Source organism: Cucurbita pepo, chromosome LG20 (genome assembly GCF_002806865.2).
Source record: "Cucurbita pepo subsp. pepo cultivar mu-cu-16 chromosome LG20, ASM280686v2, whole genome shotgun sequence".
NCBI classification, from domain to species: Eukaryota; Viridiplantae; Streptophyta; class Magnoliopsida; order Cucurbitales; family Cucurbitaceae; genus Cucurbita; species Cucurbita pepo.
Genome location: NC_036657.1, coordinates 3121849 through 3134811, shown reverse-complemented (window position 1 = coordinate 3134811; position 12963 = coordinate 3121849). Strand labels below are relative to the sequence as shown.

Sequence of the window (12963 nt, the reverse complement as noted above, 5' to 3'; positions counted from 1 at the left end):
TGTAAATATTAAAATTATGTCAAAATTAGAAGAAAAAAAATATATTAATAATGGAATGAGATATTTCATAAATGTTTAATAAAATACATAGACATTATATAAAAATTATTTAAGTCATTTATTAGAATTATTCTCTATAATTAATATTGCATATCTCTTGCTATTAATTTGTAACTTTTATCTCTCTCTAATTAATGTTATATATATTTTGATCTTTATTATCTTGTTTTCTCTAATATTAAAATAAAAAGTAGTTACCAAAAATTTTATTTTTATTTAAAGAAAAAATCAACCTCAAATACTAAAATGATTATCATATGAGACTAAATAAACAAGATTTAAGTATGTTCGGTCTTGTTCTTACTTATCTTGTCTGTAGTATAATATTAGGTACATTGATCCTCAAGGGTATTTTAGGTATAGTTTGAGGGTAGCTAGCGTTTAAATCCTTTTTTTTTTTAATGTCACACTCACCATTTTTTTTTCACAAACGCGCAATGGTTCTACAAATCTCATCCTACTCTCATCGTACAATCAACAAACGATCTATTCTTTTATTAATATTGGTCAATTGAAGCAACGTTATTTTTTACCGTCCGAGAATCAAATAGCTCCAATATTGTCTTGATCATTGGCGACACAAAGGACAGTATAAACAACTTTCGAATACCATAGAATTATTTGATTATAACAAAACCATAGAATTATTTGATTATAACAAAACCTAATTTCCAACCGGAGAATCTTAATGTAGAGAATATTCAAATTATGATAAATATTTTTAATAAAAAAAGAGTAAATATATATTAATTTAATGGGGGAGATAAACATGGACAAGAGCATAATGGTAAGAAAATATACATAAATAAATTCTCCTATTTATTTCATAAGATCTTATAGATTAGGTTTATTTATAATTTGTTAAATATTTAATTATTACTTATTTTGTTAAAATAAAAATATTTGTATTAGAACAATAATTAGTTAAGACAAAATCACATCAACTTTAAAAAAATGGTCAAAATATTTTTATTACTATTTTTAATTAAAAGTTAAAATTACATATTATTTGGCTTTTAATAAGTTAAAAATATATATAAAGAAAAATTGTATTCAAGTGTGCCTTGCCACGGTCAACTAGGATAATCTTGCCTTTAAGAGTAGCACATGACTTGAAAATTTTAAGAAATACTCCATAATGGTCAGAGAATGCAAACACATGCGAGAATATGGACTTATTATTTAAAATTATAGTCTCTTGAGTGGCCTCTAGTTCAAACAAATTGACTCATACATGCGAGCGTGGACCCACCAAGAAGGCTTGCACCCCCTTGGACCTACTCATCGGGCTAACTCTCTAAGCTGTAGCCAGACGCCGGGAGGTACAGCGACAATCATGCATCATACCAAACATAATGATCATCTCATCATCATAATGTACGTGTTTGTACTCATCGTAAAAAGAGAAATATCCTAACGCATGTGAACATATAATTATGCATGAGGTCTCTATACTTTTCATCTTAAACAAATCGGGTAGCACAACCTCGTTTATTCCTCGCATTTTACTCTAGGTAACATGCATGCACAAGTTTTCATAAATCATATCATTCGTAACATCACTTAGGGGTTGTGCATCGTAAAACTTCTCTGATTCGTAACATCACTTAGGGGTTGTGCATCGTAAAACTTCTCATTTACGTACATGTCGTAGCATGTCAAACCTTTCATTGCCAAGTATATTCATGTCATAGTATAACAAAGTTGTTGGTCTATCTCTCCAACTAGAACATCAAACTGTTTCCTTCGATCTCGTCAACTGTCGTACTCCAATGAGGAAAGTCGTTTGTCGTTGTCTTATCCTCTACATTCCAACGCTCTCAACATGTAAGGGGGATGATTTGGTGACCGAATCGTTACGTGGGGGTTTTGTAGGAACGTGGATCGTTTTGTTCCATGAGATCTCCGACGCCTAACCAAAAAATCTCGCAATTTCCGACGACTGATATTTTATTTATTATTTTTTCTGTACCGTTACAAATTATATATAATTTGTCCAAGAACAAGATGAATAACTGAAACACAATTGCTTGTCTTCACGCCATCTGAATCTCCAAGAATGAGTGCATTCGAAACTAAACCATTCTTGTAAGAATTCCTTTTACAAATATTTTCAATTTTATCTCTTATGATTATACTATGAATTCGTGTGCATCAAATGTGTAAACATTCTAAAATTTAATCTCCATGATGATAAAATTTCCGAATAAATACATAAAAATCACAAGTTATTTTATATTTTCTTAGAGTTTCATTGCATAAGACAATGGAGTACACAATACAGGACGACCACCATCACCGGCGGCATCCGATCCGCCGTCGATTCGATATCTACAACACCATTACCGGCCGGAATGGACCCGATCCGATTGGCGCAAAAACGAAAAGCAGATTCTGAAGGCCATTGAAACTAAAAATAGAAAGTAATTAAAAACCGAATCTCAGTGCTCGAAAAGGGAGAAGGACCTCAAGGGGACCTGATTGAGAAAGTATTTGGAACTAACGGCAGCGGAAGTTGCAGGAGACGGCGGCGAAGCAGCCATGGTAGACGGCAGCGAAGAAACAGAGAATTTGTCGATCTTCAAGGAGGAAGAGGAGGACAGAGCTTCTCTGTGATCTTCTTCGTTAATGGTGTCCAGAACTTTGGGGCTTCTGCGCCTCATTACAGAGACGAATTGGGGAGGGCAAGCTTCGCTTATGAATCTGGCCAATCGAGATGTGGCTGCCATTTTTGAAATTTAGGGTTTCGAATTTGAAAGGAAAAATGGAGATGAAAGAAGGTTATCTTGTTTCGTGGAAGGGGATTTTTGCTTGTGGAGACGGAAGCACGACGATGGGCTTTTATAGACGATGTGTATGGCTATGACGCTTCCACGTCATGTTTTTCAACGGTCAGGATTTAATCTTATGAAAAAAAATAACTGAGTGGATAATTCTGATTTATTTATTTATTTTATTCTTCATCTTTTAAAATTTATTAAAAATTCGCATTTTATTAGTCATTTAGAAATAAATAAATAAATAAATAAATTGTTAAACGAGGGTTAATATAAATTTAATTATTATGTTATTTCATATTTAAATACTTGAGCACGTCACTTTAGAAAAACATTAGTTAAAATATAGTCGTGTTGGATTTTTATTAATAAAATAATTATTCAACATAAGCATATATTTACTTATTTTTAAATAACTAATAAAAATTTGTCACTCATTTTAAATTAATTATTTTTAAGCAAAAATGTATATTTTGAAATTAAAAATAATTTTATTAGTTTGATTAGACTCAATCGAGTGATTTATTTGAACATTACCCAACTCATATATGTTCATAATCCAACTCAAATCGTAATGGCTGAGTTGAGTTGATCAAATTTTTCAACTTACCGAATTTTTGAATGGAACGGAGACGTTTTTCAATAACTATCCAACATTAAATGTATAAAGTAGTATTTTTGCAGTGCCATAGGCTTTAAATAAGGGCAAATGATGGTGATTTTTTTGAAGCATATGTGAAATTAGGTCGTAATAGGTCTTGGATATGCATGGGTGGGTTGAGATCGTTTAGGTAGTCTAAGTCAAAAGAGAGACTAGAAAACTCCTTTTTGAGTCTTAACGCCTTGTGCCGCCCTTTCTTGCTTTTCGTATTAATGGCAAGAATTGTTAACGTTAATGTAAGAATCCAAGTCCACCCGTACTAGATATTGTCTATTTACACGTTTGATAGGGAGAGATTTTCATACCCTTATAAAAAGAATGTTTCATTCCCCTTTAGGGTCATCACTGACACTTATTCCTCTCTCCAATTGATGTGAGATCTCACAATGATTATGTTATGAAAATGGTAGTGACTTTAAATTAGTTAAAATCTTGAGTCGTTACAGCTAAAATAAATCATCTCTGCAAAAGTATGCATAGTTTAACTAACATCAAATGTATACTTTATCAAAAGATCTATAGTGAGTCGCCCTTTTTGAAGATTTGCTTTTTAATGAACGAGATTTCTTTTTAGTCGATCCCTCCAAATTTTCACTTTATTTCGTAATCTTGTCTCACACACATCCACTTCGCTTCCACGTTTCTATCTCTCTTTGATGGCGAAAACCCATCGCCCATTTGCCAATATGTTTCATGTATTCTTCTCGACTCATCCTTTAATGCGCTAACATGTATGTCATAAGATGAGTTTGAACGACCTTTTGAGAATGTAGTTCTAATCAATTGCAAAAGTGCTTTTCTAAAAGCGTCATTTCCACTTCATTTTCAAAGCAACTAGGTCGTTTTAAAGTGCATTTAGAACAAACACTGATTTACTTACAAATAAGATTTTAGTGAGGTGAATGAATTCTCGAGAGATTAGAGCTAAGATAACTCGTTCTATACCTCTTAAGTTCTACGAGTGAATTTGAAGTTAAGCCCATATCTTGGAAACACCCCATAATTGTCTCATCGATCCTCGACTGACGAGGTTCAAAATAAATAGAAAAAAATCGATATTTCCGTTATCTGGAAACGCGTAATAAAAAAAATGAATGAGGCCATTGGGATTAGACGAGGAAGAGATAATCCAACACACTATCCTTCTGTCATCTAAATCTCTATGAGCCTTTGCCCTCCAATCCAAGGCATCAACCTTTCAACGTCCTTCTTCCAAACGAACACTTTCTATTTAATGCATCTTTTAGATTCTTCTATTTTTTGGATGGGACTAAGCAGCCACCGACCGTTCCAACGCGTCTTTGATCTATTTTAATTAAGACCAAAGACTATTAAAAAAAAAAATGGATTATGTTCAATCTGGTCTAAAACGCGTTAAAAAAGTTAATATGATTTGAAAGATTGAAAGACATTCTTAATCTCTTTTGCGTTTTTTTAATGTTAAATACCGAAAAGATTAATTTTTTTTTTTCTGTCGTTCTCAATCTCTTAAAAACTTTTGAAATTTCTAATTATTCTTTGATTCCATACGGTTGAAACTTGGCCGACCAAATTATTTTGACACTCTAATTTAATAAAAGTAAATATAAATAATTAATAAAATTGTTGAAAATACTTTATTTTATTTATATAAATTTCTGATAACATTTTTGGTATTTTTAAATATTTTTCATACATTTTTTAAACCTAAAGAAAATTTTCAAAAAAAAAAAATTTAATATATATATAAAAAAAAAAAAGAATATATGAGACGTAATTAACGTCTACTTGAAATTCTCATGCATAGTCTATAATTCATAAAATTGTAAAAATATTTAAATATTTATATTATTAAATTTATATAAAGTTTTAGTGTATTTAATAAATTAATATTTTATGATTTAGATTTCAATTAAAAATAAATTGACCTATATATATACCATTTAATTAGAGTTCTATATATATATATAAATAAAGGAACATAAATATAATTAGTTAATTGTATAAGATTGTTCATCATTAAATGAATAATATTGATTTATTTTAATTATAATACTATAATAAAGAAGAGTAATGAATATATAAAAGCTCGATGTTTTATTCATTTCGCTTGGTAAGTAAGTTGGATCGATATTCTTAGCCGAGCATCCCCCGGAGCCAGAACATAGGGGCTGATCTCCAAGCTTTTCATGAACACCGATACAAGTGAATAAAAGAGGATCACGTCTCCGAAAGTAGAAAAAACAATCACCAAAGTAACGAAAACATTGTTCGATCGATTTTTTTCTCGCGAGCTAATTCAATAAGAAACTGTATGGTTTAGGGATGAACAAAGAAGTATATGCTCTCCCTCGTTCGATAATAGGTTAGAGATGTTCAACTATGTCTCGCTAAGCTTTAAAAGAATTATTTTTCTTTAGAAAGTTTTAAAAAAATATTAGAACACGCAAATAATTGTAAGACATACATGACATCATTCACATGTCATCCAGACCAACCAGGTTAATAAGACAATAAAGCAGCCAAACATCCCCTATTGGCTATGCCCACTTGACATGGACGGGTGTGGCCGCCATAGCCTTCCGCCTGTCCACACATCCGCCGCTGATTTATCTATAAATTTGAATGTCAACATCGCACATGCCGTATTAACTATGCCACTCTAATTAATGCTTAAAGTTTTTCTTTTTTGAATTAATTTCTCTATTTCCTCATTTATCCACTCCAATTTATTTATTTTACTTTATTTTTAAGCCGAATAATGGATCAATTCATGAATTACGGTAATTTTGATACTCTTTCTATCTTAAATCATTACTGAACTCAAAAGTTAGTATGATGAGATATGATTTATACAAATTTGTAGTGGATTCCATTTTCGGTACCGACAGTTGGTACTTTTCAACTAATTTTGTGTTTGAACTGTGAATAAAACCATAAACGGTGAGAACGAGGCATAAATAGTGATGCTTTAGATCGTGAATGTCATTGAGACGGTCATCCTACCTAAACTCACCATCTCCCATCATCCCTGCCCTCCTCCTAGTGCCATGAAATTGGACGGGAACAACGAGATGAGCTCAGTTTTTGAAGTTCGTATCTATTTAGTCACTGAACTTCTAATTTTATATCAATAGGTCTCGACATGTATATTGTTGATTATATTCAATAGATTCTCGAATTCATCGATTTTGTATAAGTAATAGATCTTTAATTTATTTAACATTTATTAAAAATTTTAAGATTATTATACACAAACATCAAATCAAAATAATTTATTAAATACAAAATTAAAAGATTATATAATTTATATATGATACATTTTTTAAGTTTAAAGAATTGCCTTCAAAATTTAAAGAATAACTTATGATTTCTATATAAATAAAAAAAATAAAAATAAATAAACAATGAAAGAATTGTTAATTTATTTAATATTTTATGAAAAGAATTGTTAATAAATAATTTTTTTTTTCTATATATTATTCATATAGAGACTTAACCTTTAAAATAAACAATATTAGTATTCAAAGTGATATATTTATTATTATTAGATTAAAAACATATTAGGTCAAAAAAAAAAAAATCCATATTACAATAACATTGTAGGACTCCGCTTAGAAATGAGATTTGAAATCCAAATTTAGCACTTAATGACTCCGACATTTTTCAGCGACATGACCATATTACCAACCGTAGTCATTCCAACATGCTTTGTTCCCACTCACGTGCATTCTAGAAAAATTCTTAGGAGATCATCCAACATAAAATTGTTCAAAGTAAAACACATTTAACTATATAGTTTCTATGATTGAACCACTGAAAAAATGAAGGTGCACTTTGTCAGTATATGTAGTACCTTTCATTTCCTTTAAGTATTTCTTAGTCATCATATCGCGAGAACCAAGAACCGAAAGTGTCTTTTCTTTCATAATTTTTTAGTTCAACAATTATGAGGGTGAAAGATATTTAAATATCAATATTAATTAAGGATCGCTAAATGTTTTATTCACTAAGCTAAACTCGAACCAATTATTACCTAATAATCGAACTATTATAGCATTAAGTGTTAGGTTATGTCTAATAAAAGTACCGTGAGAGGGTGTCGACCTAAGCATCACTCGACAATAACGGACGTATATTGTTGAAACCTAAAAGGGTCTATATAATTGGCATTAGGCATTAGCCAAAAGAAACCCAAAATTGAGCCCCATGAGTCCAAGGCTCGTATACCCCATTTCACAAGAAATGCCCAACAACAACAATTCATCAAAACCCATCCTCCCTAACCCACCATCTTCCGGCCAAGCATCGCCGCCGCTAACCCGATTCTCTGCAATTGCGCCGCCACGCTCCGGCGGGATTTCCAGAACCCAAATCCAAGTTACTTTACAGACCGTTTATGAAGACGAAAGCGAGGACAGAATGTGCCGGCGCCGGCGCCGCCATTGTTATGAGCGTAAACCATCTTTCTCATTGGCGGCTCTCTCTTGCTTTCGGCCTCTTCGATCGTTGAAATGCTCTTGATTGAAGCCCCACCCATCTGTCTCTGTCTCCTTGGATTTAATCATATACTTCCAACTCTGTTTCATCTAATTTTGTAATTTTCTTCACCGGCGATGAACTTCCTTTTGGGTTTTGTTTTTGGATCTTCAATTCCCTTTTACTCTTCTTCTTTCCATAACTTTTCGCCTCCAAAATTGACAGATATTATCCATTTTAGCCTATTAGTATCACCCGTGCACTTACAACTCAAGCACACCGCTGACAAATATTATCTACTTTGGCCTATTAATATCACCAGCACACCTATGATCCAAGCCCACCGCTAAAACAGATATTATCCCGTTTGGCCTATTAGTATTACCAGCACACCTATAACCCAAATCCACCGCTAAAACACAGATATTATCCATTTTGGCCTATTAGTATCACCAGCACACCTATGACCCAAGCCCACTGCTAAAACAGATATTATCCATTTTAGCCTATTAGTATCACGAACACATCTATGACTCAAGCCCAATGCTAACCAATATTATCTATTTTGGCCTATTAATATCACCGCTTTAAAATACATCGAGAGAGGTTTTCGTACCCTTGTAGTAAATGTTTCGTTTTCCTCTACCACGAGGTAATATCTCACATTTTTAATTAAAAAAAAAAGATTATTATTAGTTTTTTTTATTATTGATCTCGCCTTATTTAAAAACAATAATATAATAATTTTTCTTCTTTAAACTTGTTACATGAAAGTTCAACGGATTCTGAAAATTGGTATGAATTTGTGAAAAATGCAACAAATTTTATTCAATTTTAATGAAAATAATAATAAAGTCTAAATTGATAAAAAAAAAAAAATATATATATATATATATATATATATATATATATATGGATTGTATGGATCATACAAATTTATTAATGTTCTAAGACAATTAAGAAACTTAATTAATGATCTAACAAGTCAAATTATCTCCAGGGGCAACTCCGAGTTGGTTACAGTACTGAGTGTAGTACTCGACCCGTCGTTGAACGGTGGCAGAGTTAGCGCCGTCGCATTCCAGGGCGCCATTGATGGCCCGAATGGTGGCGCCGAAGCCCTGGTTTATGACCGGCCTCACGAAGTTCATCCAGTACCAGAGAGCGGTCTTGAAGGACACCACGGGGTTGGTTGCCACTATTTCTGGGTTGTTGAGCCCATCGAACCCGATGCTCTCCCCTGCGGGCCCGTAGTTGAAGTTCCACGATAGCTGGATTGGGCCTCTCCCGAAATACCCCTTGTTTGGGTTGCACGGATATTGGGTGTTCTCTTCGTCGCAGTAATCCTTTGTTGCCCCATCTATTTCTTCAATGAAGCACAAATCTGCACACGAAACCCTCATAAATTGTATGAACTATGACTCACCGCAATGATATGATATTGTCTACGATATCCTTAAAAAGTTTATGGGTTCACCACGACTCTCCACAAAAATTCATGAGTTCGACTTAGTTTTAGAGATATTAGAAACCACGACTCTCCGCAATGATATGATATTGTCTATGACTCCCCACAAAAATTCATGGGTTTACTACGACTCTCCACAAAAATTCATGGGTTCATCTTAGTTTTAGAGATATTAGGAATCACGACTCTCTACAATGATATGATATTGCCCACGACTCTCAACAAAAATTCGTGGGTTCGTCTTAATTTTAGAGATGTTAGGAACCACGACTCTCTACAATGATATGATACTCTTCATGGCTCCACACAAAAATTTATGGGTTCACCACGACTTCCCACAAAAAATTCATAGGTTCACCACGACTCTCCACTAAAATTCATGGGTTCATCTTAGTTTTAGAGATGTTAGGAACCACAACTCTCTACAATGATATGATATTGTCCACTGCTCCCCCACAAAAATTTATGGGTTCACCACGACTTCCCGCAAAAAATCATAGGTTCACCACGACTCTCCACAAAAATTCATGGGTTCGTCTTAGTTTTAAAGATGTTAGGAACCACAACTCTTCGCAATGACATGATATTGTCCATGACTCTCCACAAAAATTAATGGGTTCATCTTAGTTTCAGATAGGTAGTTGGAAGGGGACGAAGAGAGTGTTTGGAACAACGACTCTTCACAGTGGAATGATATGTTGAGGATTGTTGGGAGGGAGTCCCACGTAGGCTAATTTAAGGAATGATCATGTGTTTATAATCAAGGAATGCATATTCATGAGACTTTTTGGGGAAACCAAAAGCAGACCTATGAGAGCTTACGCTCGAAGTCATGAGGCCTTTTGGGAAAGCATGATATTGTCCACTTTGAGCGTACACTCTAGTGACTTTGCTTTTGGTTTCCCCAAAAGGTGTTATGGTGACGTATTTCTTGGTAATAAAATCATGATCATCTAGTTAATTAGTCAAAGTCGAACATCATGAGCCAAAATGAGATTATTTCTTTCAATAATCCTTAACAGAGAATACTTACGTCCAGTCTCGTGAGTAACATGGCCGAAGAAGGCGGCGATTTCTCTCTTCGAATCGTCAACGGACCCGATTCTTCCAAATCGGTCAAACGATTGGAGGGCTTCAAGGAAAGTTGCTCTGCTGTAGAATCCCCGACCGGCGCAACCAGCATCCGCCTGGTTAATAATGCCGTTGAAGAACTCCTCCGTCACGAAATCAGCCACAACGACGTCGTTCACACTGGGGGTAAGAGGCGGGATGTTGCAGGGGCCTTCTCTGCATCCTGTCCCGCAGAAATCGTCACCGGTACCGCAGAATCCAAACCTACTGCAGCACAGCCCTGCCGCGCAGCCGCAGTTCTGCGCCGCTGCTCCGGCGATGATTCCGACCAAAGTCACCGTTAATAGCAGTGCCCTTTGCATGGCTGTGATCGTTGTTTAGAGATTGATGGGAGGGAAAGGAGAAGAGAAGAGGAGATTTATAAGGGAGAGTGAACTTTGACTTTTCAAACGAGAAGACATTTTTGGTCAATTTTGTAGTCTCAATAATTGAATTAGTCAACGCGTTTGGTCAACTTTTGGTGCGTTGAAAATTTAGGACCCGAACAATTAGATTAAGTCTAAAAAATGTCCTAACCCAATCCAACTCAACCCATAAACACAGCTAATTTCAGTAAAGTAATTTATTTTTTAAAATAAAATTTGTATTTATTGTATATACTTATCTAAACAATTAATTTCTAATATTTTAATTTAGTATTTAATAGATTTGTAAATTTAAAAAATGTGAAATAAATACGACTAATGTTACCTATTTTAATAAATAATTTAATTTATTTTATTTTATAAAAGAAAAGTCATGAATCCTAAGCAATGAAAGGTAGGGGAGATGGTAATGTCTAATTTTTGGATAAGTCAAAAGTGGAAATAAATAATCAACAAATGCATCTTATGAACCATATTTTCTCCAATTACATAATGGGTTCTCATTTGAAAAATATTTGAGCCACCCAAAAATGACTTTTCTAGATCAATATTATTGAAATTCATATCAACAAATTAATGAAATAATTATAATTCTTGTAATTCTTGTACTAAAAAATGAAAATTAATTTTGACCATAAATTTAAATAACTGTAATAAATATATATTTTAAACGTTTTAAAGTATAAGAATTTATGGAAAATTTTAACTCAGATCATCTCGAAAAAAAAATTTAACGAAAATAAGAAATGAAAATTATGTAAATTTAGATGACAATGTGGAGTGGAGTTGACCTAAAGACATCCATTATTAGAGAGTGTTATGGCAAACTTCTTCCAACTCTCTATTCAACTGTGCATTTTGTGGACTTCAAATATTAATTTTAATTAATTCAATAATTATGCCTGAATTATTGAACCATCTAACTTTTAAAATATTAATTGATATTTTTATATATTAAATTAGTTTCGGGTTGTCTGGTTAATTATCGTGCACGTTTTATCAATATTTATATCTACATTTTGTTGATATTCAAAACCTTACACCATTAAAACGTCACATAGCTTCCACCAAATCAATAAATCCATCATGTGCCTTGTTTCTAAGTCAATATATCCATCGTTTTAAAACGTGAGAAGTTTTCGCACCTTTACGAGGAATAAAATGTTTCGTTCCCTTCTCCAGCCGATGTGGGATCTCATAGTTACGAAGTGCTCTGGTGAACCTAAATGCAAATGCATCTTATTTCAAGCATGGTCTACTAGTTTTGAAGTATAAACATGGGAGGATTGGATTAAAACATGATCGGTATTGCTTCCTTATTTGGTAGCAAGGGAAAGAAGTGGTGATGGGGTGAGAACATCTCTTAGTTTGTGATCATTGGTTGTCTATTCTGTTCTATTCTTCGATCAGTAGAGGACAAAATGAAAACAAAGAGTTCTATGATGGTGGAGTGGTGATGGGGGCGGTGGCAGTGGTGGTGGCGGGGATAGCTCTAGTGGATGTGAGGATGATAGCAGCCTTGCAGGAATTATGGAAGAGACGCTGCAAGTGTGGTACCTCTAGACTAATTATTCATATGGTAACAAGAAGTTACAACAAAGCTTGGCTTATCTTTTCCTGTTTATTCATGGTAACATGAAGTATCTAGTTGGAGGAGGCAAGAGCGCTGGTTTGAAGCGATCAATGTACCAATGGGGAAGGTTTTACTAAAAACTCACTCAAAAGAAGCTATATGATGATGAGAATGTTCGAAACCACGACCCTCTATAATAGAATGATATTGTCCACCTTGAGTAAAAGTTCTCGTGCTTGGCCCTCTACAATGGTATGATATTGTCCACCTTGAGTAAAAGTTCTCATAGCTTGGCTCTCTACAATGGTATGATATTGTCCACCTTGAGTAAAAGTTCTCGTAGCTTTGCTTTTGGTTTACCCAAAAAGGCGCATACCAATGGAGTTAGTGTTCCTTACTTATAAACTCATGACTTTTCTCTTAACTAGCCAATGTGAGACATCTCCTCTCAATAATCCTCAACAAAATTC

General features: G+C 33.7%; 1 protein-coding gene across 1 annotated transcript; it reads right to left on the bottom strand.

Annotated features, from left to right (window-relative positions):
• Positions 1 to 8874: 8874 nt before the first annotated feature.
• LOC111783367 (endochitinase EP3) lies at positions 8875 to 10869 on the bottom strand. The gene is made up of 2 exons (XM_023664295.1): positions 10458 to 10869; positions 8875 to 9340 (listed from the first exon to the last, which is right to left on the bottom strand). The coding sequence occupies exons 1-2, from the start codon at positions 10855 to 10857 to the stop codon at positions 8934 to 8936; spliced, it is 807 nt and encodes a 268-aa protein (XP_023520063.1). The 5' UTR covers positions 10858 to 10869; the 3' UTR covers positions 8875 to 8933.
• Positions 10870 to 12963: the final 2094 nt, after the last annotated feature.

Bases quoted from the DNA above. Each gene is read 5' to 3' on its own strand.
- LOC111783367 (XM_023664295.1), bottom strand. From the start codon at position 10,857: ATGCAAAGGGCACTGCTATTAACGGTGACTTTGGTCGGAATCATCGCC. The intron at 9,341-10,457 runs GTAAGTATTCTC...TTTCGTGTGCAG, and splicing joins TGTTACTCACGAGACTGGAC to ATTTGTGCTTCATTGAAGAA.